This window comes from Rosa rugosa, chromosome 4 (genome assembly GCF_958449725.1).
Source record: "Rosa rugosa chromosome 4, drRosRugo1.1, whole genome shotgun sequence".
Taxonomy (NCBI): Eukaryota; Viridiplantae; Streptophyta; class Magnoliopsida; order Rosales; family Rosaceae; genus Rosa; species Rosa rugosa.
Genome location: NC_084823.1, coordinates 38,373,810 through 38,401,620, shown reverse-complemented (window position 1 = coordinate 38,401,620; position 27,811 = coordinate 38,373,810). Strand labels below are relative to the sequence as shown.

The 27,811-nt window shown below is 39.4% G+C and overlaps 3 protein-coding genes and 1 pseudogene across 5 annotated transcripts; 1 reads left to right on the top strand and 3 right to left on the bottom strand.

Annotated features, from left to right (window-relative positions):
* Nucleotides 1-388: 388 nt before the first annotated feature.
* Nucleotides 389-26,500, bottom strand: LOC133744142 (probable serine/threonine-protein kinase PBL19). Of its 3 annotated transcripts, XM_062172285.1 has the most exons (7): nt 26,446-26,500; nt 26,195-26,304; nt 25,528-25,541; nt 25,301-25,428; nt 4,774-5,019; nt 3,197-3,457; nt 389-1,504 (listed from the first exon to the last, which is right to left on the bottom strand). In XM_062172285.1, exon 7 carries the CDS (start codon nt 1,458-1,460, stop codon nt 465-467), a length of 996 nt encoding a protein of 331 aa, XP_062028269.1. In that variant the 5' UTR covers nt 1,461-1,504; nt 3,197-3,457; nt 4,774-5,019; nt 25,301-25,428; nt 25,528-25,541; nt 26,195-26,304; nt 26,446-26,500; the 3' UTR covers nt 389-464. The 3 variants fall into 3 exon arrangements, with proteins under 3 accessions (XP_062028269.1, XP_062028268.1, XP_062028270.1); XM_062172284.1 differs by lacking the exon at nt 26,446-26,500 and having other exon boundaries at nt 26,195-26,439; XM_062172286.1 differs by lacking the exons at nt 4,774-5,019; nt 25,301-25,428; nt 25,528-25,541; nt 26,195-26,304; nt 26,446-26,500 and adding an exon at nt 5,935-6,072 and having other exon boundaries at nt 392-1,504.
* LOC133744777 (receptor-like protein EIX1) lies at nt 6,488-7,651 on the top strand. Its single transcript, XM_062172824.1, has 2 exons — nt 6,488-6,872; nt 6,945-7,651. The coding sequence occupies exons 1-2, from the start codon at nt 6,488-6,490 to the stop codon at nt 7,649-7,651; spliced, it is 1,092 nt and encodes a 363-aa protein (XP_062028808.1).
* Nucleotides 7,627-14,919, bottom strand: LOC133744141 (NAD-capped RNA hydrolase DXO1-like). The gene is made up of 15 exons (XM_062172283.1): nt 14,551-14,919; nt 14,337-14,395; nt 14,084-14,225; nt 13,370-13,617; nt 12,931-12,996; nt 12,755-12,833; nt 12,483-12,562; nt 12,380-12,403; nt 10,061-10,185; nt 9,324-9,540; nt 9,168-9,221; nt 8,848-8,894; nt 8,455-8,539; nt 8,198-8,261; nt 7,627-7,930 (listed from the first exon to the last, which is right to left on the bottom strand). Exons 1-15 carry the CDS (start codon nt 14,645-14,647, stop codon nt 7,827-7,829), a joined length of 1,491 nt encoding a protein of 496 aa, XP_062028267.1. The 5' UTR covers nt 14,648-14,919; the 3' UTR covers nt 7,627-7,826.
* Nucleotides 19,828-24,592, bottom strand: LOC133742540 (probable serine/threonine-protein kinase PBL19; annotated as a pseudogene).
* Nucleotides 26,501-27,811: the final 1,311 nt, after the last annotated feature.

Sequence of the window (27,811 nt, the reverse complement as noted above, 5' to 3'; positions counted from 1 at the left end):
TTGTCTGTCAGCTTCTCATTCAGCCGGTGGCAGCACTGTCTTCTGGGATGACGGACCTCCATCCTGTCATCTTCCGATATACAGTAGTTCTTTTTTGATGTTTACTCTTTTTATGCAAGCACGGTTTGAACACTACTTACGCAGTGTAATATTTCATTAGTAAATGATACGCTTTAATTTAATTTTTCAAGGTTGCTTGTGTTGTGTCTATGTAGGGGGAGAGGATCCATATGTCTAACAGTATCAGGGGGATAGAGATCGACCAAATCCATTTGGCTCTGAGGCCAAGAGGAAAGATTGCAGCGCACATATAGTAAACGAACTTTGAATGTTTAAGAGAACAAGTCAATAGTGTTGTCCAAAACGAACAATATATATAGTTTTCTTATTACATCATGCGCGCATAAAAACAACTCAACATTGAAGCGTATAGATCAAAACCCTTAATTACGTGTGTCGTGCCTCTACTCTTGATCACCTCGTGCGTTGCTACGTTCATATGCTACTATCAACATAGAAAAGAGCATGCTCATGAAATCGTCAAAATCCTCAACCTTGGTCTTCGTCTTGGTCTTCTTCATCAGAGTCAGCTCGTCAAACCATGTCGGATTCTTCCTATTCTCCTTCGAAAAGTCATTCCCCGTCAGATTACTCAGCTCCAGATTCTTCACCTTCTCAATCAAATCATCATTCTCCATCAGAGCCGGTTCCTCCAAACATTTTGGATTCCTCATCTTCTCCTTCACAAAGTCGTCATTCTCCATCAGATCTTCCAATGTCTTCAAATCACTGTCAGTCATGGGGATTCTGATCATAGGGTCTTTGGCTATGGCAAACATACCTTTATCCAATTCGCTTGGTAACATCCCAAGCCAATTTACATCGCACCTGCAGCATTGAGACACAGTCGAAATAATCTTAACCCCGTCTGGACTGCTGTCCACAAGTGCAAGCATCGGAAGCTTCAGCTCCATCTTCAGCTTACACAGAAAGAGCTTCGTCACCGAATCAAGTTCCTCTTCAACATTCACAACTATACACGGATGACGCTCGTAAAATACGTGACCAACATCACTATCATTAGCAGGCACTGCCAATCTCCGATAAATTTCGTACCTCTGGACTACCAAGATGAACTTACCAGAACTACTCTTCATATCATCGACCCTAACCTTGTCGACATTGGGGATGATTTTGCGCCCCTGCGTTTTAGTGCAGTCAACCTCTTGACCGTCTTCAGAGAACTGAAGTTGACCCCCAACGACACGCCGTTCCTCAATGGAGGCGGGGATAGGGCAATGAGAATATGTTTTGGTGGCGCGGCCACGGCGGAATTCTTCCAGGTTTTCAAGGACGAAGGAGCATAATTGCAGTTTCAGGCTGTCGTCCATGTCGGAGAGGAATAACTCTATATGTTTCGAGAACTCTGGTGTCACCTTCAGTTTCTGGTGATTAGCCATTGTTGGGTGGCAGAGAGAGAGAGGGCGTGAAACTTCAGGAGGTTCTGAAATGATTAACATATCAGAGCAGTTGCTTATATAGAGATCAGAATCTTAGGTTAATCTTTACTTTTCTGGATAGGAAACATAAAAAGGGCATGAAAATCCTTTACTTTTCTGGATAGGAAACATAAAAAGGGCATAAAAATCTTTTCTTTTCTGGATAGGAAAACATGAAAAGGGCATGAAAATCCTTTACTTTTCTGGATAGACCAAATTAAATCTAACTAATCAATTAGGCTAAAAAAACCAATGGCCCAAAACCTAAGACCAAGCCCAAGGCCCAGGCCCAGGCAAAACCCTAAATTAGCAGGAGGATGAAGATCCTGCACTGTCGCAAATCCATCTCAGCCACCGCCACCAGGCTTTTTGGCGGCCGGCCTTGCCAGCACCCCATCGAGGCCGGAACGAAGGAGCAGTTCCACTTAGAAATGGGCAAACGGGGGGATTCCCCCACCCCCGCGCCTCCATCCCCTCCCCGGCCCCAAATTTCCCCCGCGCCCCCATTCCCCATCTGGGGGATATTTTCAAATGGGGAATTCCCCGCCCCACCCCCGGGGGGAACATGTTCCCCACCCCTGCCCCTGCCTCCACATTGGCAATTTTCTCTATATGAACTTTTTTATTTTTCTATTTTAAAATTTTCTATTTTCTTTTTTATTTTTCTATTTTAAAATTTTCTATTTTCTTTTTTATTTTTCTATTTTAAAATTTTCTATTTTCTATCTTATCAAACTTTTTTTTTTCTCTTTTTTGACAAAAAATAAATTTTTTATTCTTTTTATTTTCATCCTTGTTTCAGTCGAATGAGTATTTCAAATTCTTGAGACAGTGTTTAAGAAAGAAATTGTTAGTTTAATCACAATGAAGCAATGTGAGGTAAAGAGTTACCATGTGAGGTAAGTCGGTATCTACCATGCTTAAAGACACTCTTCGGCATTTGGATATTGATGGCCAAAAGCAAAAATAGAAGATGACTTTTGTTTCAAGTCTATGATGTAGTATTATAAATTAACATTAAAGCACATAAAGCACTTTTAAGAAGTAAGAATTTAAATTTTTCCCCTTAATTGCCTTCAGCTACAGCAATGGAAGAACAAGATCAGCTGATCAGGGGACTAGTGTGTTGAAGTAAACAGGGAGTACCTATTAACGCACATAAATTACAGAATGATAATTTAGTTCCTGCTTCTTTTATATTACTCTCAAGTTTTATGTCCAATTTCGATTTGTACTAGACAGCAAAGAAGAGTGCAATGGCATTTGAAGGTTTTGAACTCAAGAACTCTTATATCATGTGACACAACCACAGGGTCCCAACAGCTAAAGTTTATAGAGTACAGAATATATTCAAGATAATGGACGGTTACTAAAGTGACAGTGTCCACCAATGTATGTAACTGAAGGCAATTATAGTAGTAGCACATACAATTTTTATTCCAAAACCAGAGATGTCACTATAAATGCAGCAAACAAGTAGAAGATGTATTACGTAATGAGTAGTTGCTACATCCTAGTCCTAGTTCTAATGCTTCACTAGCTTAAGCAGGTCATTATACTGATTTGGTATTCCATTGGTCAAATTCACATAGATGAGTCACATGATCACATGATATGGTAGTTCTACATTCCAAACAAACTCAAAGGAAATACATGGTCACACATGCATAGGTCAAATAAATGAAAACTATATTCACCTGGACTTCCAGTTCCTCGTGTAGATAAGCCAATCCTTGAGCAGCACCAAGCATTATTTGTAACCTCGTGATCCAAGGAAGAGGGTTCAAAGCCCTGTTGAAAAGATGATCTTCTAAGCTTCTATTAGGCATATATTCATATACCAATAGCCGTTGAATCCCTCTTTCCCCATTTATAGAGCAATATCCTGGAAGCTTTACCAGATTTGGGTGATTTACTGCACCGAGAAATTGAACCTCTGCAAGCCATGCTTTATGACCCTATATGAAAAGAGCAAAGAACCATAAGCTTGACAACTAAATAGATAAAAATAATAGAGAGGCACACAATGTCTCCAAAATGGGTGTTTAAAAAAGGATAACTTTGAACTTAGAGTTCAGTTGAATGTGCCAGACTTTCTCAACAGTTTAAAAGAGTAATGGGATGCACATCTTTTACACAGGCCAATATCATCTCAAGGGATTAATCATTACTTCTATCCATTCTCAAATATAAAGTACTATTTCCACAAAATTTGACAATCTGTTCCAATTCATGTTCTTGAGAGCAAAAATCTCTTTCTTTAGTAACTGGTAAGAGCATTGTCAGACAAAGAACACTGCATAACATGTTTTTCAGCTGAGAGAAACAAGTCTATTTACCATTCACTTTAGGAATGGTTTTCGAGCACTGCATGAAATCCATTTGCCTTATATTAGTATTCACCTTCCTTTTGGTTCTTGCTAACACTGAAAATTAAACTATTATCTCCACATTCCTAGAGTTCCAGCACCAGATGGATTCCAAGGTCCACAATTGTCATATACCACAGAACTACATGTAGGGTCGTCAACTAATGTATACCACAGAACTTCCGTGTCTTGATCAATAGAAGACATTCAGATTTCTTTCAACCTCAATAGAAAATGATTGTGTCGCATTTAGTTTTTTTTTCATGCACTGCTCACTTTAGCACATTCTCTATTGATTATTTACTTCCATTTCATTCCCACTCCAATTGGCCAAGAATTAGGAATGACAGGATGGGTTGGTAACCCGAGGCCCTTTTTTTCCACCCCACTTACTATGCCTAGTACCTGGTGCCTACCATGTATTTTGGGATTATATTGAAGCAGCATACAGGAAGAATTGAATAGTGTTTCATATAAATCCAATGAAAATCTAAGTTCAACTGACAAGCTATATTAACATGTATATAAAATCATAGAGACCCAATAAATCTACTAAACAAACCACATGTACTAATCAATTAAAAACCATATGTTTATTAACAAATGCAGAACAGGGCCACTACTAGAAGTATAGTCAAAACATGAAGATATATAACTATTCTTTAGGAATAAATCAACCCCAAAAACAAACTAATATAATTCACTATCCAATATAACAACACTTTCAGATCAGATTATAATACCATTCAATGCTACCATCACAATCATTCAACATCCAAGACTAAGAAAACCAACCAACCAACCAGGTAGTAATGGAGAAAATCCAAGTGGAAGAAAAACAGACAGAAAAAATGGAAAAATTAACCAAACAGCTAAAGTTCCGTAATGAAGATAAGAATTGGAACCTGTAAGCTATGTGGATTCAACTTTTTTATGGCAACCAAAATTGGACTACCCTGGCCATTTTTGGGCATGATTATTCCTTTATACACACTCCCAAAGCCTCCTTCACCAAGCTTTTGCAACCTGCTGAAGCCATTGGTTGAATCCCTGAGCTCTTGGAATGAGAAAGCCTTCAAATTCTGCTGTTTCTCTTTGTATGTACAATTTTGGTATGCTTCTTAGTGATGGTAGAGATTTCGAGGCACGGACTAATACCGGAGTTAAGGAGCACACATCAAACCCAACAAACCACACCCAATCAATAACCACCATGACAAACATTAAAACACAAATTGAAGGAAAAAAAAAGTATCATTATTTTGTATAAATATTTGAGGCTAAACATGTCAAAACAGATTGTGTTGAATTAGTCCAAGCAGTGTCGAGATTATCTTTGGATTTTTTACCTCGGGGGTTCTTAATGGAGGATCTTAAATATAGCTTAGTGCAGGCTTCTTCAGCCTCTTTACGTCATATTAGGAGATCAGGTAACAAGGTTAGCCCATTTTTTAGCTCAAATGGCTAGTCATTTGCATATATAGATTTTACCTCCATTATTACCATTTTTACCCTGAAGAAAAAGGGCTTCATGCATATATAGATGTAGCTTAATTTCAACTTATACCTTTCTCAGTGTTTTAGCATATTAGTTCACGACTACTGATAAAACAACCAAAGTACATGCCAAAAGGCCATAGGCAAATACAAATCATCAAGCACTTAGCCACTAGGTTTGCATACTTCTGTAGAAGAGACTAGGTCAGAGCAGAAACATAACATTAGCCTTTCAGGAAAATAAAGAGAACATTGCATGGAAAGTCTGAGATATATTTATTATTTCATCATCATGACCGGCAGGGCAAAGCCTCTATGATCCACAGCAAGTAATATTGAAACATTAATTCACATAACGCTTCTTCATTAATTTGAAACACCAAAGAGTATGATCAACACCAACTACATTATCTAATTCATTCACAGCAACTATGAATAACAACTATGTCACAGCAGAAAGCTGTAATCTTCAGTTGCAACCAAGCACACCCCAATTAGAATTCTTTAGTAAACAAATAACTATGAAGCCGACGAAGGTCCCAATGAAGTCAGTGAGAGAATGGAAGTACCCAATGAGGATCGGAATTGGGATTCTGGCGGCGAAGGTCTTCGATTAAGCTTCCAAGCTCTTTGCGAGCAGATTCTCTTCCAAACATGAAGCCGTACCTGATTCACAAAATTGAAACCAATTATGTGGAAATTTGAAAATAATGGAATTCCGGGAAGTGAGAGAAAGTAAGTACCAGCCGGAAACGGCAGAAAAGAGAGAAGGAGGAGTTTTCTCAATTTTACAAGAGAAGAGAGCATTGGGCTAGACTTGAGGGCCCAGCCCCAAGTACTACGACACACGACATGTATTTTTTTTGTTTTTTAATATCACAAAAGAGAAGAGCATCAGACCCAAAAAAAAAATTAAAAAAAAAATCAGAAAGGAGAGCAGCATAGAATGATTGTACAAAACTACAACATATTCGAACCACATGATATGAGTGGTGCTGGGTCATCTTCTGTCATATTGTGAGACTGAGACTAAAGAAAATCAATGAAGAAAAAACCAATTTCCAAGTTATGCCAATCAAGTCAGTCAATGAAGCAACTCCATTGCTGTTTCCACGATTATACATGTGTAGTTTCCAAAATCCTTTTGCTTCAACTTTGCAGATTGCATATCATCTTCATAATCATGTTTTTCAGTATAATGAGTGGTGGGTCTATGCATTTGGTTTGGTTGGGCTTGTGTGCCTGGCCATTGCCTCTGCTATTTGTTGTTCAAGTAGTGTTGGAAGCTCCAACAACATCATGTGCTTGGAGACTGAAAAACACGCTCTTCTCCAGTTCAAACAAGGCCTTGTGGATAAGTCCAATGCTCTTGCTTCTTGGGAAAACAAGAAAGATTGCTGCAAGTGGAGAGGAATAGCGTGCAACAACCAAACAGGTCATGTCACCAGTCTTGATTTCTCCTTTAGTTATGATCCATATCACAATTCTACTGAAGTTCCTTTAAGAGGTGAAATTAGTCCTTCACTACTTGAATTGTGATATCTAAATTACTTGGACCTCAGTTATAATGATTTTGAAGGAACTATGATTCCTAAGTTCATTGGCTCTTTGAGTCAATTGAAAGAACGCAAACTTGCAGATGCTAATTTCAGTGGCCCTGTTCCTCCCCAACTTGGAAACCTCTCTAATTTGCACACTCTTGATCTTTCCGAGAACTATGATGTTCGTTCAGAAAATCTTGAGTGGTTATCTCATTTTTCTTCCTTGAGATACCTGAACATGTCATGGCTGAATTTGTCTGAGACTGTGAATTGGCCACAATCTTTAAGCAAGCTCACTTCAATTACAGAGCTTCAGTTATCTTCCTGTCATCTTCATGATGTCAATCTAAGATCACTTTTCTTTATTGATTCTTCCACCTCTCTTCAGGTTCTTCACCTCTCTGGGAACTTTTTTAATTCTTCAATATTTTATTGGATAGCCAATGTCAGCAGCAACTTTGTCCATATTGATCTCTCTTCCAACAATCTTGAAGGTCCCATCCCAGATGTCTTCACAAGCATGCTTTCTCTAGAGTCGTTGATCTTATATCGCAACCAATTGTCTGAAAACATTGAGGACTCTGTTAAAACCTTGTCTTGTGCTGAGAACACACTTGAGACCTTGGACTTGGGTGCTAACCTGTTTTGGGGGTCGTTGCCAGATTTGTCACGTTTTCAATTGGTGACCTTGGCCACATTACAATCGACTGACTATCAAGGGAACAAAAAAAGGTCATCTATGTAACGGGCATTTTGCGGTAGCTATTCATAAGATGACTGTCAGTTTTGTGCCTCACAAATTACAACTAGTATGAAGAAGAAGCCGAAACGACGCAGAGGAAAGGAAAAACAGTCAAATTCTGTCTGTGCTTCACCCCACTTCTGCGTGCTTCACCTACAATTGACGGCGTCATTAAATTCTACAACTGCTCAACGTGGTTAGTGATTGCCTCTGGGCAAGATTGCGCTTGTAGAAGCTCCAAACGCTGGAAAGGAGGAGCAAACTGCAATATGTAATCTTCATCTGAAGCCACACATGCAAAACAAGCAAATTGAATATTTATCAGAAAGCTTCATTTGACTGCTGAGGAAACATTGCTACAAGAGAGATCTGAATCTTACTACTTCCATGACCAAAAAAAAAAAATTACCACTTCGGTGTTCAGCAACAAATATACTGTAAGAGAGTTACAAAAGTTTAACCGAAGATGCATTTACCATATGATAATACGTAATCTTCTATCTACTGCTCAACCAAAAGAAGGGAACGGGGGAAAAATTAGAAACTCACTCTCTTTAACTGTTCCATACAGCCAGCATAATACCTCATCAGCAAATGCCAAGCAAACTCCTCCCTGCCAATTAGGTTCATTAGAAATGTGAACCAATTTCATCGAGAGTGACAAAGGATTATTTACCACAACCACAAGCAATAAACTTTACAAATACTATCACCAGAACGGGTATTTGTCATGTTTACCATGTGACGGGTAGGAAGCTGGTTGGCCAAATACATAGCAACCATATAAATTGCAGAAAAGAACTCACCTGCCAGTAGTTCTTCGTTTTCACTCTCTGTGTTATATCTTTGGTTCTTAGTCTCTCTGTGCGGACAAGTCGACCTGAATCATCCCTGCATGAGATAATAATTACTCAAGACAGACCTATATTTATAGAGCAGAAATTAGAAAGAATTTCCACAAAAAAATCTGCTTCGAGCAAGAAATTGCACTCTGAATACACTATACCAGTCATTATGTGATATTGCTCATTTTCTGTGGACTCAGCTATTATTTATAAAAATAACCACTGTTCCCCGTTTATTCCTTCAACCACCTTTGTTTCTACTAAAACCATTTTGAGACCTAACCATTTCTTTGATGTACAATTAATCGACAATCCAGTAAGAACATAAAAGGGTTAAGTGGCACTTGGGTTTACCTAAAACCAATTACAATATAGGGAACGCCTGCTAAGAATGATTGAATCTGCAGAAAATTCAATAGAGAAATTAAGTATTTCAGAAGTAACAGATTGCTTGAAACAAAAAAAGGAAAGCAATTAGAGATAATGACAAAAGCCCAATTGCTCAAACAAAACAGTGAGATAAAGTACCAAAAAGTTCTGCAAACATTGCATATCAGTCTCTAGCACATGCACATGAAGATTCATGTATTTTTAGGTGAGAAAATGGTAGCCAGTAAATAGGGTACAAATTGAAGAGAAACATTATATGTAGTCGTCATAAGAACTAACTGTACCCAAAATTTGAGGAGCTTCACTCTCTCATATCTTTCCTCAGTATGGTACTCCAACTGCGAAATTGAATGGAAAAATTTTAAGGTAGTGAGGTGAGAAATCTAATAGAACAAAAGAACTGCATGATACACAATGGGGAAGAAATAAAAAGTGCCAACCTCACGACTTGTCTTTAACTCCACGTAAAATCTCCTTCCATCATCAGTTGAATCGCAGCAATCCATTTCAGCGCCCATCAGAATATGATGATCCCCTAAATTGGTTTTGATCACTGAACAGTATTCAATATTGGCATCGACGTGATGTATCAACTCTCCATCACCTCTTCCTGCATCTTCAGTGGCAAGACTCTCAAAACAGTATCCCCAGTAACACCTAAATTGAAAAGATTGAATAAAACACACCTGAAACTGAAAATTATGGAAAGACATCTCTACACATATCTAGGATTATTGAAGCAGTTAAAAGTAACTGCTAACTGCTAAGGTCTTCATAAAATACAAAATTCACCATTTTCCTTGATGAATTTCTTATTTGATTCCAGAAGAAAGTGCTTATATCCCAACTTTACTATCATAGACATTATGAGATCACTTCTGCACCAACTCTCAATTTCTTCCCAGATCTATGAAATTTCCAACAAGATAAGTAATGCTACTAGACCTACATATTTCTTATCATACTTCCCCTTCTTTCATATGAAAACTCAATTACAGTTGCTGATTTTCCATCTTTCAAACACTAATTGGGTAGAAAGGTTTCAAAGCAATTAATATATTATAAATTTCTTTCTTGGGCAGTAGAACTCCATTACTAAACCAAGAAGCAATATCAGTTACTGCAAGAACAGAATCATCATCATGCTAGAAAGACAGATGATAAGAAATTCCACTACATTCGACGATCCATCTCATTTTGTGGCCTTTCCGGAAGTTGATGTACATCAAGATAGACAACCCCATTCCTTTTATGCACTCCCATTTCCCAAGGCTCATGCCGAATATAAGCAGTGGCCAATATCTAAATAAAACAGCGAATCATTTGAAATGGAACAAAAAAGACTGTTTATCACATTGACATAGATGATAATATCCAATAATAAATAGTGAGTGACGGTGTTCTACAGTATTCAGTGCCTAGTATTTTTTTTTTTTGGGTTTTTATCCATTTACACCATTTTTAGAGATTTTTTTCCCACTTACCCCATTAAGTTTTTTTAATTCTCTCTTACCCAATACACTCTAAGGGAGTCTTCCCTAATACCCCATTAAGATTTTTTTTTTGTTTTTAATTTTTTTTTAATACCATTTTACCCCTCACCCCTTTGTTACTTAGAGAGAGAGATAGAGAAAATGCAAGAGAGAGAAACCATAGGTGACTTCGCCGGAGCCCGGTCCCACCCGCCGGAATCCGGTCGCCGGATTCCGGCCAACTTCGCCGGATTCCGGCCAACTTTCTTCGGAATCCGGCCAACTTTCGCCGAATCCGGTCACCGTCGCCGGAATCCGGTCACCGTCGCCGGATTCCGGTCACCGGCTGCCACCCACCGGAATTTGCTGAAAATCTCACCGGAAAGTTTTTTTGCCCCCAATAGACGACTATCAGCCTTGTATTGCCCCCCAGTAGACCTCTATTGCCCCCCAATAGACGACTATCAGCCATGTATTGCCCCTCAATATACGTCTATTGCCCCCCAATAGATGTCTATTGTCCCCTAATAGAACTTTCGGTTGCCAGAATATGAACTAATCTCCCTAAATTTAGACAAATAAAACTTTGTTTAAGAAAAAAAACGAAGAAATTATATCAATTTAAAAACGTCTATTGCCCCCCAATAGGCGCCTATTGCTCCCCAATAGAATTCTTTTTCTTCCTTTTTCTTTCTTTCTGAGCCTTCTGCCTCCATTTTGCCAAATAAAAGAAGAAGAAAAGAACATATTGTATAAAGTAAACAAGACCAAATTAGATGATGAAATTTTTTTCAAAGCTCTGCATGTGTAGAAATTGTATAAAACTTTTTCTTTTTTCTTTTTTCTTTCTGCCTACACTTTACTAAAAAAAAAAAAATTATTTGGCCACCCAAAGAAATACTCTGGGCGCCATATCGGAGCAAACCGAGAAATCCTCTGCACCGGTCGGACGTTGGGTGTTGCTGAGGGATCCAAGCTCGGCCTCTGTAGCACTGTTGCAGGATAATAATGGCCTGAATCAGAGACCATGGTAGAGAGAGGCTGTGAAGGTGAGACTAGGACTGAGGTTGAAGACCACCGAAAATCGTCAGATCCCCTTCTTGATTTCCCTCTCCAACGAGCTCAGCTCCGACAAGGCCCAGTCGACGCCGACATTCTGCTCCCCACTCAATTCGCCGCCTCCGACTCCTCGCAGAGGTGTACGGCGCTTGACCCCAAGCTCAATTACCGCCCAGTGATCGGTATTCTCAGCCATGCCGGTGACGGCGCCTCCGGTCGGCTCAGTAAAGTCGCGCGAAGCATCTGGATTTGGAGGCTCTCGTCGTCGCCGTCGCTATCGCCGGTGAGAACGCCGTCGACGAAGACTCCGACGAAGAAGCGAGCTGCGACTGCGACTGCGCTCTGGCCGGAGGTGGATGCGTCGGAGTAGGATGAGGGGGTAGGCGAGTAGGGGAAGCGGTCAGGCTTGCTCCGAGCATCGGAGCTGGAGTTGCAGTGGCGTCCGTACGACGGAGTTCGTCTCATTTGATTTGGGGGGGGAGAGAGAGAGAGAGAGAGAGAGAAAGAGAGAGAGAGAGAGAGATCGGAGGAGGAGAGAGATAGAGTGGCCGTGGATGTAATTAATTAATTGATTTAAGGGCAAAATGGTCATTTGGTGTTAAATTGGGTAGGTGGGAATAAAAATCTGTTGGTGGGGTAAATGGGATAATTTTTGCTCATTTTGGGGCTATGGGTCAAGGACCCTTTTTTTTTTTCCTGATGGATACCCCATCCTTCATTTAGTAACAACCTGATTCATATTTAACTTAAAATGTGCATATGGATATATATAATGTGTCAGTAACTTGAAAGTCCCTTAACAAAGCAATCAGAGATCTGTTCATAAACTGGTTTTATGCATTACACTGACGACTCCATCTGATCCAAGATTACTACGCATCTACAAATCTAATCATAATTCATCCTAACAAACAAAAGTACCTATCTTGAGAGAAAAAGAATACACAAAGGGGACTAGCAGATACCTTATTGAGATTGTTGCGAAAAGTCTGTCAAAGGAGAAGTGGAAGAAATTTATTAGTTAATAACTTACATGATAGGAAAGCTTAAAAAGTAATTTGTTCTCACCACAAAATGAATATTTTGAAGTGGAATATTCTTGTCTCTGATGCAGGCAAGAAGGTCACCAAAACCTTGAGAGCCCAAATCTGTAAGAGAGAGGAAAAGGAAAGAGAAAAAGAGAAGAATAATTAAGTTGCCTAAGGATCATCCTTCATATGCATAAACCCTAAAGTCTAGAAAATATTTTAATTCAACATACAAATCCCCATTTAGATATTTCATCATCATACTAGATACTAGATACTAGATAGTTGAACTAATTGAAACAAAAAGCACACCTTTCTTTGCTATGAAAGTATCAAAGCCTTGATTAAGATCGGCTCCAATGTCTTCAGTAATAAGCCGCTTGAAAAGCCTCTGATAATGTGGAAGAAACAACACTAAGAACAATTAATAATCAGCGTGTACTACAAACAGAAACACCCATCCAAAACGAAAGCTGCAGAAAGCTTACCAAGCTGCTCTCATCAAAGTTGACATCTCCACCTTCTACCCGACTATAGCAAGCAAGTTCACAGGGCTGTTGGAGAAGAATACCATATTAGAAAGCAACAAAAACAAACTTTATGACATGCACCAGCAACTCCACAAGATGACAACTTGTGGGTTGAATGGCTAATCAACAAGTAATGGCCACATCAACACATAAATTCACCAATCTGATAAGGAAATATCCAACTTATGCTACTTGCATCACTTGAACAGAAGCCCCACAACTTAATGAAATTATTTTATACGAAGTATGCTAATCAGTCTGAAGTTTAAAATGTCCATATATACACTATCAGTAAAATAACATCAACATTTGTAACATTTTGAGTACACCATTGCCCTTTGAAGGTGCTGGACTAATGAAAATTTTAAAGTAACACAGAAATGATCACTTGACTTACTTCCTGAATCTGAATAACCTTTCTTGATAGTGTTTCTTCACTCTTTGACAGCCTTAGTTCAGAAACGAAACGTTCGTCATGACGACCATTTGAGAACTTTCCATAGCCGTAATTATGCCCCCTCTGCGGAGGTCCAGGTTGGGGAAGGATGCCAGCACCTCTGTCATTTTGATGCCCAGCTTGCCAACGACCACGCCCAAAATTCCCTCTACCCTGACTATGATTATTATTCCCTACCACAGGCAATACTGCAAGAATAGTTTGATCATAATAGGATCAGAGTCCCAGAGAGTAGGAAACCAAGCATTAAGACTGAAAGTTTAACAGCTCTATCTTTTAGACGAAACAAATATACTTTGAATCAATGTACAAGTAACCAAACATTAATCCCTCCCAACCTATGCAACGCTCCAAAGCAAAGACACATTCAAGGAAGCAAATTACACACAGCCAAGGAAGACGAAAATAATTTCGAGACGAACTCAAGCTAGAAAGTTGGTAGGCTACCAAGTGGGTTAGCTAGCGAGCCATCACTACAACCTCATAGGCAACCAAAGTCATCAAAAATGCAAAATGTGCATCAAAGTAAATCACTTGGCACATCAAAAATGCAAATACCCACTTTCCACTACGCTACAAGACCCATCAACAAAACCAAATAAGCAACCCAAATTGCATTACACCAGTAAAAAAGAAAATAAAAAATTACTTTACCGGGAATAAGCAACCCAAATTGCATTCTTTCGATCTCCATCTTCAACTTATTGAGATCAGATTTGTACTCCCTCAACTTTGCAAGCAGCACCACCTTTGCCCCCGGCTGCAAGCTTCTTGCTTCCAGGTCCATTTTCCGAATCTGAAAACAATCAAATCAACATCACCTCATTCACAAACAAGCACAGTAGCAACAAACCACTAACATTTTGCGATCAAAACCAAAAGAAGCGAAATTTAGAAGTCGTATTACCAAACCATCAGCATCATCCAATCCAGCTCTAATCTCAGAAAATCCCTGCTGCTTCTGCCCTGCAATAACCACAAAAACCCTAATTTACATTAAATCCCCAAAATTCCTTCAGCTACAATCTCCCATCTTACTAATCACAGCAGTAAATAACAGCAATTAAGAACACGACAAGCTGAAATTGAAGACGATCAGTGACTCAGCAACTGAAAATTACCTTGGTCAGGAAGAAGAGCGGCGGCTTTACATTTCCGGGAGAGGTTGGCGGAGAGCTCACAGTACTGACGTTTGTAGCCTTCGAAGACCTCACTCATCTCTGTGGCTCAGAAATCGATGCAATCGGAGTCGGAGTGAGGGATCGGTTGTTGTTGTTGTTGTTGTTGTTGGAGCTCGGAGGACGCAGATTGGAGAACAAAGTCCTCTGCTTTTGGTCCTTTTGGTCCTAGACAAAAATTCCGCATTTCCTTGCTAAACCGGTGCGTTTTGGATAGTTGACTGCACTGTTCTTTTCGTTTTCTTGCTCGGGAAGATTGAACATTTGTGAATTCTAGGCTATACATGTCCAAAGTTGAGGATTTCATACAAAGGAGGATTTGAATCCTACTCTTTTCTTTTCGTATAGGTAGGTTTATCTCATTCATGTATTTCGTTAGAGCATCTCTAACACATATTGATTAACGATTCTCGATTAAAAGAATGAATAATGATATTTCTTGCTTGATATATGACTCATAACCTCCTAGGCTCCTACAAAATCCAAATTGAAGATGTTTACTTTTTTTTTTTTTATCAAAAGAGGTCAGCCCATTATATAGATTCAGCAAGCAGTACAGAAACGAAACACCCCTATGGGGTTGACAGAAAGAATCTTTTCTCAGAGTACCCTGAGACTCCTATTTTAAAACAAGAACAAAAACCCAATATACCCCCAGTACACCCACCTTTTAGACAATTCATGCACCCTTATTCCAAACAAAGATCAGTAACCTCCGAAGCAAAGAATAAAAAACCCTCAGAGATTATGACATTTGCGACCTATAAAAATTTAAATACTTATCGGAAGAGAAGTATGCTGCTCCTTCCATTCCTACTTCCTTCTCCAATTCCTAACCAAAGGATGGAGACCCAAAACTAAAATAATGAAAACATTCCTAAAAAACCTAAAGTCCCAACAAAGCCCAAGGAGCCCAATAGGCCCAGCTTTGAGCCCAATTGCACCAACTCTGTTAGCCGTCAAGCTGCCGTTGCCTCCGCCGCTAAAGCCAGGAATGCCACCATGCCAGTCGACACCTCCTCCGATGTCAAAGCCACAGTCCAGATTTCCATCCTCCCAGAATGCCACCACCGACGATGGTCGGACCAGCCAAAGATCTGACCCAGCCAAGCAACACCCATCATCCTCAGTCGCGCTCAAAAACGAGGAGAAAGAACCCAGATATCCTAGCTCCGGTAACCAATCCCTTACCAGGTCCATAACCAGGCCCAATCCAATTCCAAATCAGCCACCCCACCATGGTCAACAACCAAGTAACACAGACCAGATCTACCAACATCACCGGCGATGCCGCCACCACCAAGAAGGGGAGAAGGAAGAAGAGCACCGCCACCTCTCCTAATCCAAGATACAAGTCCACCACCAACATAAGTCAATCGCATACGAGAAATCTCCCTTGCGGGAGTCAGTAATAGGCATCGATGAATTGCTCTAGCGCCGCCATCTTCAAGGGAACTAGATGGAACAGGAATCCCGTCCGTTCTAGTTGAGGTCGTAGTGCCGCCATGAGACACCACTACTAGAAACCCTAGCAGCAGGGGTTCTAGTGTAGTCTTCATTATCAGAGCCAAACAGATCCTTATCGTCGTCCCCAAAATCGCCCCTATCGTGATACTCATTATTAGTGGTGGCCTCCTCACCGTTCTCTTCCTCTTCCTCACCGGCACCACCACTGCCAGTGGTGGCGCCGCTTCGGCTATTGCCGCTGTTGGACTCGCCTTTCTCGCTCAATTAATTAGTTTTGGAATTATATTTAGATAATATTTGGCTAACCATAGCCAATAACAATAGGACACATGTTCAATAACTAGCTAAAAGTGTTTGACAAAATTATGAAGAAGATTCCACCACAATAAACTATTATTATTATCCTTAAGTAAATGCGTGTCCTCTTGTCATTGGCTATGGTTAGTCAAGACTAATCAGGTATAGTTAGCCAAGTATTGTCCATTAATTTATGATTTATGTCAGATACTTGTATCGCAAGATTTCAATTTTTCTCTATTTCTTCTACGAATTGAGCTTTGCTTGTGCTTGTCCGATCCCTATCACTCTTTCCCAAGGCTTGTTCTTCAACCTTCTCTTCCCCAACAAAGCAAAGAAAATATAAGTCATAAAAACCTTTTCAAAGAAGAACCTTGATCAGTTGATCTCTTATTCACTCTGTTAATTTGCAGGAACCTAAATCGTATTGTGAGCAAACATGGAGAGATTTTGGTTTGCTTTTCGTGGTTCTGTTGTAAAAAAAATTTAAAAAAATAAATAGTAGCACCAGACAAAAATAATTCGAAAAAAAAAAAAAAAGTGTTACATATTAGTGTTAATAAAATTATTCTTTCTTTTTTGAATATATATATGTGGGGCATGATTGTAGCTCAAAATATTATTAACCTCTTCATATTCTTCTTATTGTTGTTTTATTGAGTGCTTCTAGAAACATCTATTTCAATTGCTAACCTAAATCAAAATAAAAGTCAGCCTTATAGTTGTCGGACTGTCTATGTGGTGAATCTTTTTTTTTTAACGCAAAGGGGCGTCAGTCCATTAATAGTAAGGTATGAAACATTACAAGTATAACTCACCCGGACTCTGGGCAACGACAGAAGAGAGCCATGAATGAATAATCTATACTTCTTAAGCAAGCCCTAGACTAAACAAACATAATGTAACCATGAGATTAATCTATTTGTACCCACATTTGCATGTCCACTCAGACATAGTCAATGTGCATATAGTTATTGAATGATTTTGAGTTACAATGAGCCGCTCAACAAGTAATTGGGCCGATAGCCAGAAATGTTGGCCAATGAGTAAGTGGACAGTTCAGTTGGTCCAAGATGAGTTAGACAAAGATAGGCTTTTGGTTATCGGCCGGCCTGTAGTCATCAATTCGAAAAGAGATTTATTGACTAAAAGCCCATCGGCCAATTGCTCAAATCACTTAAGTCAGATTCCAACTTGGACTCAGTAACTTGGAAAGAAAGCAGCTGATTGACAGAGAAGGCCGATAAGTGATAAAGATGAAATTTGATCAAGTTAGTATTTCATTCGAATTGAAGTTCGTTAGCCGATAAGGAGAGTTCAATCCAAGATAGTCTACTTCAAGGTTAATTACAGCCGTTGATGACGACCATCAGAGCCGATCAGGATAGAGTCCAGCGTCAAGTCAGCCGACGATAAGTATTGGAGCCAAATCAAGATAGAGTCACTGAGCCAAGAAGAGGCCGAATTCCACTCAACTTCAAAGAGTCGAGAGATCAGTTCAAGTCACAGAGCAGCCAATATAAATAGAAGCATAAACAGAAGACATCACACACACAACTCCAGAAACTCAAGTCATCAAGCTTTTCTCTTTCGTTTTACCTTTTGCTTAGGTAGAATTTCCGTATGTTCCTTAGTTAGTTTGCTCTGCTAGTTACAATTCCAGTTACTTTACTTTCCTTGTAGCCTAGTATCGATTTTGAATTGTTCTCTTTGTTTTCTTTCAAACAATAGTTAATAATTTTCAGCCATTCCAGATTTCAGTTTTATTGTTATTATCTTTTATTTGCTCCTTATTGTCTTTATGCTTTACTTGTTTGATCATGTTATTTACTGTTCATAGTCGCATAATAGCTATCAATCTTGAGAATTACATTCGTTACGAGTTCACTTTTACAGTTACATGTTATTACTTGGACCCAATTGACTTAAGCCTTGTGACCAGACAATTCGTATTCACTCACACTATTACAACCACACCCAATTCACCCGACCTTCAGCCATCAAGTCCTTTATCCAAAGGCAGCGAACTATCGGCCGAGAATCAGTTCATTCCTCGGCCAACAATTGCTTGATAAGTCAGAACTACATCTACTACATCCACAATTGCACACTTGGCCTTCTGGCCGTGTGTTGGCACGCCCTGCAAACTATTCATCGAGAAGGACATTTGTTCCTTGATCTCTCGGCTATCTAGGCCGAAGTGATTTTCAGAGGCAACATCTTTTGATCTCCAAATAACCAAGTAACTTTGACACTACCAGGTAAGCCTCCTAACGCAGTTAAGAGTGTTCCCCAATATTATTCATAGACCCAAAAAAACATCCTACAAAGAGGGTCCTTCCCCAGGCTCAATGAAAAAATAAAAAATAAAAATTGCCGACCCACCAACCCATCTAATTGCAAGCCCTATACAAAGAGAGGAAACCCTAACTAAAATATAGACCCAAAACCCCAAAAACAACACAGAGAACCCAAGAAAACCCTAGCTGCCATTATGCCAATCTAGGTCGCTGTTAGTCGCCCCAGACTTCCCTTTGCCGGCAGCCAAAGCATCTGCCTTGATCTCCACCGTATTGCCTACCAACCACTTCGGCCGGCAACCAACAATAGCATCAACCACCTGCGAACAAAACCGAGCACAAACCGACTCCTCCAAACAGTAACCACTACCGCCATGGTTTGGATCACCGCTCGCAGCGCTGTAGGTGGCTATTGACTCTCCTCCGTCATCACCTCCGTTCTCAAGAGTATATCCTAATGCAAAACCAGCTCCTCCAAACAGTAAGCACCGCCGCCATGGTTTGGATCACCTCTCGCAGCGCTGTAAGTGGCTATTGACTCTCCTCCGTCATCACCTCCGTTCTCAAGAGTATATCCCAATGCAGTCAGCTCAAACCCACCCAAAGAAGAGGAAGAGAGACTGTTGTCTCGGGGATTCAAAACTAGAAAATCCATCATCGTCACCCTAATCCCATCACCGGCAGAAAGAGAATGAAGAAATAAAGGAGGCCAAGACCACTCATATGCCTAAGACCAGCCAAGGCTGCTTTCACTGAGTCCGCCGCCACTATCCCAACACTCATTGCCACCATCAGAAGAGGAGACGAGGGCTAGGGCAAAAAGGAGAGTCCGCCACCACCATCCCAACACTCATTGCCGCCATCAGAAGAGGAGACGAGGGCTAGGGCAAAAAGGAGAGAGAATGAGACGAGCCATTTTTGCTATTCTCATAATCATTTTTGTGTGTGAATCTTGATATGTTAGTGATCTCAGGTTGTTTTGTAACAAACTAAATCAAATTTTAATTTCTTCCGACATCTCACATTTGTCCTATTTAATTATGTGGTTAATATATAGGCTAGCATCACATAAACACAGTGATAGTTATGGTCATGCTTTAGTTTTCCATGTATTTTTTACCTTTCACTATGATGATTGCATCCAACTATTCATTCATTAAGAAAGCATTTCATTAAACTTCAGTAGCAGCTTCGAGTCAAGAGAAAAAGGCCCTGGGGGAGACTAAATGCTCTCCATCCCACAAATTATGCTCACAAAATAAGTGTATATTATGTTGTTAATTACTTGTTATTGGTCGAATGAATTAAATACAGTGAGAATTAAAAAGGTAATCACAGTGAGTCAATATCCAAGGGAGATTGGAAGACGGTAGTGAATTGGTGATGAGGCGCTCATGCGCCAGTTAGAAGGTAATCCATAAGTCCCTACTACCTGATAACAAAAGGAAACACAACATGAACATTAACCAGGGAAATTGTCAAATAGAAGCAAAGAGCCAGAAAGGCGAATAATAACTAATCCTAATTGTCCTCTCAATATTGCAATTCAAAAAAGATTTTGCCAACCTCCAAATGAAGTTGACATCCAATCCTAGTAGTAAAATAAGTCATCTATTATCTACTTACCGCTGTCGGTACATGAGTACGGTCACCCTTTGGCCCTTCTCTAGCAAGCTCAAAGTCTGAGAGCTTCGGCTCAAAGTCCTCATCTAAGAGCACATTGGAGGATTTGAAATCCCGATATATCACATATTCAAACAATGCAAGAAAAAAGGTTCAACAAAGTACATAAACAATTCATGTCTTCAAAAAAATAAAGAGTTACCATGTGAGGTAAGTCGGTATCTACCATCCTTAAAGACACTCTTCGGCATTTGGATATTGATGGCCAAAAGCAAAAATAGAAGATGACTTTTGTTTCAAGCGCGCTCACAAGCAGAGCTAGAGCAAGTCTATGATGTAGTATTATAAGTTAACATTAAAGCACAGAAAGCACTTTTAAGAAGTAAGAATTTAAATTTTTCCCCTTAATTGCCTTCAGCTACAACAATGGAAGAACAAGATCAGGGGACTAGTGTGTTGAAGTAAACAGGGAGTACCTATTAACGCACATAAATTACAGAATGATAATTTAGTTCCTGCTTCTTTTATATTACTCTCAAGTTTTATGTCCAATTTTGATTTGTACTAGACAGCAAGGAAGAGTGCAATGGCATTTGAAGGTTTTGAACTCAAGAACACTTATACCATGTGACACAACCACAGGGTCCCAACAACTAAAGTTTTTAGAGTACATAATATATTGAGAAAAATTCGATTACCGTCCCCAAACTATGCTGCCAAGGCCAATTTGATACCCGAACTCTCAAAAGTATCAATGTGATACCCAAAGACATATTTTGACACCAACGTGATACTTCCGTCCAAAATTTCTGACGGTGTCGTTTCTTTGCTGACGTGGCAAGCAAGTGAAGACCAAAAATAAAGAAAAAGACCAATTTGCCCTTTCTTTTGTTAATTGTTTTCTTTTTCTTTTTCTTTTTCCTTCTTCTTCATCATCTTCTTCTTCTCCGATGATCTGGGGACTTTCTCCCTCTTTGAATTCTACTAAGCATAACCACATTTTCTCTTTGTTGCTCAAACCTGTTCTTGAATTTTATCTCCTGCTACAGAGATGCACTGCCAACCTCTTGCTGATTGCGATAGTCCGGTAAATTATCAGGCAACGGCTGTCGTCGAAGTTAAGGGGGGTCTAGAAAGGCAGATAGAGAAGGCAAACGAGACAGGTCTGACTACGGGTGTGGGCTCGGATCAGGTCGGCGACCGGCGAAGCAACTGGGGAGTCGAATGAAGTGTTGGGCTCAATGGGCTCGGAGTTTTGTGGTGATTCGGAGTCGGAGTTGGGGTGGGGGTGGTTGTCGTCGGAGTCGGCGTCGGCGTCGGCGTCGGCGTCGGAGAGGTCGATGAATTCCCAGAGAGTCTTGATCGGAGTCTTCGAATTGCAAGAATTGGAGGACAACCCTCGCAACTGGGCCCGCCTCCGTCATCTCCGATCTTGTCTCCGCCACCTCATCCGAGCCTCCCAACAGCTGGTCCTCCCTCCACAAGCTCGCCGTCTTCTGCCTCAGCCTCCTCCACTCCGGCGTCCTCTTCGAGAATTCTGATTTCGGCCTCGAATGCGAGCTCAGCCTGATGACACTTACCTCCCCTAATCCCAATCGGAGCCCTCCTCCAGCCAAATTCACCAACCGCCTCCCCCAATCCCAGTCGGCCGGATGACGTTTGATGTTCTGCTTCTCTTCAATGCGAACACACCCAATCACAATCACAAACCCAATAACCAGAACATCAACCATCCTTAATATCACACACCCAGAATTTACCACAATAAAAAACTAATCTTTAGCAGCAAAATGATGCATTTGGCGAGATCTATTGTGAGTTAGAGTGGGAGGAGGTAGTGTTGGGAAGAAGAAGAAGAATCGGAGTTGGGAGAGAGAGAGCTCTGTTCATGGTTTCGTTCCTTTTTTTTTTTTTTTTTTTTACTTAGTTAGTAGTGAAAGACTATTCTGCCCTTGATAAAAAATAATTTGTCTCCATGTGCTTGCCACGTCAGCAAAGAAACGGCGCCGTCAGAAATTTTGGACGGAAGTATCACGTTGGTGTCAAAATATGTCTTTGGGTATCACATTGATACTTTTGAGAGTTCGGGTATCAAATTGGCCTTGGCAGCATAGTTTGGGGACAGTAGCTGAATTTTTCTCTAATATATTCAAGATAATGGACGGTTACTAAAGTGAGTGTCCACCAATGTATGTAACTGAAGGCAATTATAGTAGTAGCACTAGAACATACAATTTTTATTCCAAAACCAGAGATGTCACTATAAATGCAGCAAACAAGTAGAAGATGTATGACGTAATAAGTAGTTGCTACATCCTAGTCCTAGTTCCAATACTTCACTAGCTTAAGCAGGTCATTATACTGATTTGGTATTCCATTGGTCAAATTCACATAGATGAGTCACATGTTCACATGATCTGGTAGTTCTACATTCCAAACAAACTCAAAGGAAATACATGGTCACACATAGGTCAAATAAATGAAAACTATATTCACCTGGACTTCCAGTTCCTCGTGTAGATAAGCCAATCCTTAAGCAGCACCAAGCATTATTTGTAACCTCTTGATCCAAGGGCCCTGTTGAAAAGATGATCTTCTAAGCTTCTATTAGGCATATATTCATATACCAATAGCCGTTGAATCCCTCTTTCTCCATTTATACAGCAATATCCTGGAAGCTTTACCAGATTTGGGTGATTTACCACACCGAGAAATTGAACCTCTGCAAGCCATGCTTTATGACCCTATATAATGGGTGTTTAAAAAAGGATAACTTTGAACTTAGAGTTCAGTTGAATGTGCAAGACTTTCTCAACAGTTTAAAAGAGTAATGGGATGCATCTTTTACACAGGCCAATATCATCTCAAGGGCTTAATCATTACTTCTATCCATTCTCAAATATAAAGTACTATTTCCACAAAATTCGAGAATCTGTTCCAATTCATGTTCTTGAGAGCAAAAATCTCTTTCTTTAGTAACTGGTAAGAGCATTGTCAGACAAAGAACACTGCATAACATGTTTTCCAGCTGAGAGAAACAAGTCTATTTACCATTCACTTTAGGAATGGTTTTCGAGCACTGCATGAAATCCATTTGCCTTATATTAGTATTCACCTTCCTTTTGGTTCTTGGCTTCTTGCTAACACTGAAAATTAAATTATTTTCTCCACATTCCTAGAGTTCCAGCACCAGATGGATTCCAAGGTCCACAATTTTCATATACCACAGAACTACATGTAGGGTCGTTAACTAATGTATACCACAGAACTTCCGTGACTTGATCAATAGAAGACATTCATATTTCTTTCAACCTCAATAGAAAATCATTGTGTCGCATTTAGTTTTTTTCATGCCCTACTCACTTTAACACATTCTGTATTGATTATTTACTTCCATTTCATTCCCACTCCAATTGTGGCCAAGAATTAGGAATGACAGGATGGGTTGGTAACCCCATGCCCTTTTTTCCACCCCACTTACTATGCCTAGTGCCTGGTGCCTACCATGTTTTTTGGGATTATATTGAAGCAGTATACAGGAAGAATTGAATAGTGTTTCTTATAAATCCAATGAAAATCAAGTTCAACTGACAAGCTATATTAACATGTATATAAAATCATAGAGATCCAATAAATCTACTAAACAAACCACATGTACTGATCAATTAAAAACCATATGTTTATTAACAAATGCAGAACAGGGTCACTACTAGAAGTGTAGTCAAAACATGAAGATATATAACTATTCTTTAGGAATAAATCAACCCCAAAAACAAACTAATATAATTCACTATCCAATATAACAACACTTTCAGATCAGATTATAATACCATTCAATGCTACCATCACAATCACTCAACATCCAAGACTAAGAAAACCAACCAACCAACCAGGTAGTAATGGAGAAAATCCAAGTGGAAGAAAAACAGACAGAAAAAATGGAAAAATTAACCAAACAGCTAAAGTTCCGTAATGAAGATAAGAATTGGAACATGTAAGCTATGTGGATTCAACTTTTTTATGGCAACCAAAATTGGACTACCCTGGCGATTTTTGGGCATGATTATTCCTTTATACACACTCCGAAAGCGTCCTTCACCAAGCTTTTGCAACCTGCTGAAGCCATTGGTTGAATCCCTGAGCTCTTGGAATGAGAAAGCCTTCAAATTCTGCTCTTTCTCTTTGTACAATTCTGGTATGCTTCTTAGTGAAGGTAGAGATTTCGAGGCACAGTCTAATACCGGAGTTAAGGAGCACACATCAAACCCAACGAACCACACCCAATCAGTAACCACCATGACAAACATTAAAACACAAATTGAAGGAAAAAAAAAAGTATCATTATTTTGTATAAATATTTGAGGCTAAACATGTCAAAACAGATTGTGTTGAATTAGTCCAAGCAGTGTCGAGTTGATCTTTGGATTTTTTACCTCTGGGGTTCTTAATGGAGGATCTTAAATATATCTTAGAGCAGGCTTCTTCAGCCTCTTTACGTCATATTAGGAGATCAGGTAACAAGGTTAGCCCATTCTTTAGCTCAAATGGCTAGTCATTTGCATATATAGATTTACCTCCATTATTACCATTTTTACCCTGAAGAAAAAGGGCTTCATGCATATATAGATGTAGCTTGATTTCACTAACTTATACCTTTCTCAGTGTTTTAGCATATTAGTTCACGACTACTGATAAAACAACCAAAGAACATGCCAAAAGGCCATAGGTAGATACAAATCATCAAGCACTTAGCCACTAGGTTTGCATACTTCTGTACAAGAGAGTAGATCAGAGCAGAAACATAACATTAGCCTTTCAGAAAAATAAAGAGAACATTGCATGGAAAGTCTGAGATATATTTATTATTTCATCATCATGACCGGCAGGGCAAAGCCTCTATGATCCACAGCAAGTAATATTGAAACATTAATTCACAGAATGCGCTTCATTAATTTGAAACACCAAAGAGTATGATCAACACCAACTACATTATCTAATTCATTTACCTTGAATAACAACTATGTCACAGCAGAAAGCTGTAATCTTCAATGCAAGTCAGCATACAAAGTTTTTAAAGTTAAAATCCAAACTCCTCAGGAACGCACATGCTGCTGTCAAGGATAGGTAAGATGACCTGAAAACGGCCGAAGATGGCCAAAGGAGTTTTCCAGTAAGGCCTTAACACAATGTTTTCTCAAGCTTTAACAAATGAAGGGATTTCCACACTGCCCACCTGATGCCATGAACCTGCACCCATACACCTGAATAAGTCACAATCTAAACAGGGATCCCTACTTGATACATGAATCAAAATTCAAACTTAAAAAAGAATTCACATTGCGAATGACATTTCATGCAGCTATTTCAATTCACATTTAAAGTCAAGTACGCGGAGAAGAGTGCCAAATATATAAAAGCAGTAAAAGACTAATTAAAATGCACCCAAATGGAGGGATAGTAGAGCATCTACTGTCATGGTTCACACACCACATCATTATACCGAAAAATGATTCAAAGAATTGCATTTAAAAAGAAAAAATAAAAAATAAAAAAAAATTCAAACTCTATCTTTATCAGCTGTAAGAATACTATGATTCCAATTCATGTTGAGCCTGTAATGACATGAAAACTTAAACAATGAGGGAAAAAGAAGAAGCATGTCCTTAGGTTGGCTTGATGAGTAAACTGAATTATATCCTAGAGTTACAGCATTGGGTTTTTACTAAAGTCTTGTAATTTTTACCCAAGTCCTCTGCTTTTGGCATTAACAGTGAAACCCTTTTAGTTTTAATCAATTTTAATCACTTTGAGCCCAACCAAGCACACCCAATTAGAATTCTTTAGTAAACAAATAACTATGTGGGTAGCGAGTGAGTGAGTGAGTGAGAGAATGGAAGTACCCAAATGAAGTCAGGAATGAGGATCGGAATTGGGATTCTGGCGGCGAAGGTCTTGGATTAAGCTTCCGAGCTCTTTGCGAGCAGATTCTCTTCCAAACATGAAGCCGTACCTGAAAGAATGGAATTCCGGGAAGTGATAGAAAGTAAGTACCAGCCGGAAACGGCAAAGAAGACTGTTGCCACTGCAACTGTCTGAATCAGAGTGAAAGCTTTCTCCATTTTCATGAATAGAGAGGGAGGAGAGGTTTTACAAATTTCTAAAAGGAGTTTCTCAATTTTACGTCAGAGAAGAGAGCATTGGGCTAGACTTGAGGGCCCAGCCCCAAGTACTACGTCATGTATTTTTTTTTTTTTTGTTAATATCACAAAAACTAGTATTCGAACCACATGATATGAGTGGTGCTGGGTCATCTTCTGTCATATTGTGAGACTGAGACTAAAGAAAATCAATGAATTCCAAGTTATGCCGATCAAGTCAGTCAATGAAGCAACTCCATTGCTGTTTCCACGATTATACATGTGTAGTTTCCAAGTTATCCTTTTACTTATATCCTTTTCAATAGAATGCTGGGGTATAGTTTTCAACCAAGCTTATAACTTCGAGATCGAACATGCATGTGTTTAAAGATTGCAAAAGAATTTCAAGATAGATATCATTTGGAATTCTTTATTTGAGTGAATAAATGTTCTGATATAATTGACACTCATCAGATAATCATATGCAGACAGGCCTTACTGTAAAGTACGTTAAAGTATCACTGTTCCTATAACCGGATAATGTTTCTTAACATGCGATAATTTAGGATGAATGCTTATGGGGGTGATCAGGATTCACATAACCTGTGATCAAAGTCATTGTATATGAATATATGATAATGCAGCTAGTCCTGAGGTGCCTATGAATTATTGGCCTGAGAAAGGCGAGATGGAGATATGTGAGTGCTGCTTTGCAATTTGCAATCTGGTTTTGCATGGTAGGGATTCATGATGAGTTCCCAAAACTCCATGGTCACTGATGCAGAGAGGTCCTTTAGTTGCATATTCATGCACTAGAGCTAGCTGGTAAACTACAAACAGTAACCCAAGAGTTGCAAAACAATGGTAAGTTCCTCATTTTGCATCAAGTATGATAATATAACAAATGGCTCGGGACCATATTTCATCATTGTTTTCCCATTCCAGTGAGAATGGATCGACCGTCTAGACTACCTGTGAACATTTTACAACCTAAGTGGCCTATAATGCAGGAAGGATAAAAGTTGTTACTCGCTTTACTAAGCTCATGCATGGCATAACAACGAAATACGGTTGGATTGACATCACATGATGCAGTCAGATCCTCTAAAAAGATGCTACATACCATTGTTCAGATCTCTTTCTTTCCTCATCCTTTCCCAAACTAGGAACCATCAAGCACCTGATACAAAAATGTAAGTAAAGCTAAAGCATTCATGCATGTTAACACAAATAACTATTATCCAAATTCTCAAGGCATGGCCATATAACTTGAACAATGGCTACAATGAATTATCCTTTCAAGTTTTACTTTTCATGATCTTAATTGACATGAAAATCAAAGTGATCTAGCCGACATGAATTCATTAATGGTACTAATGA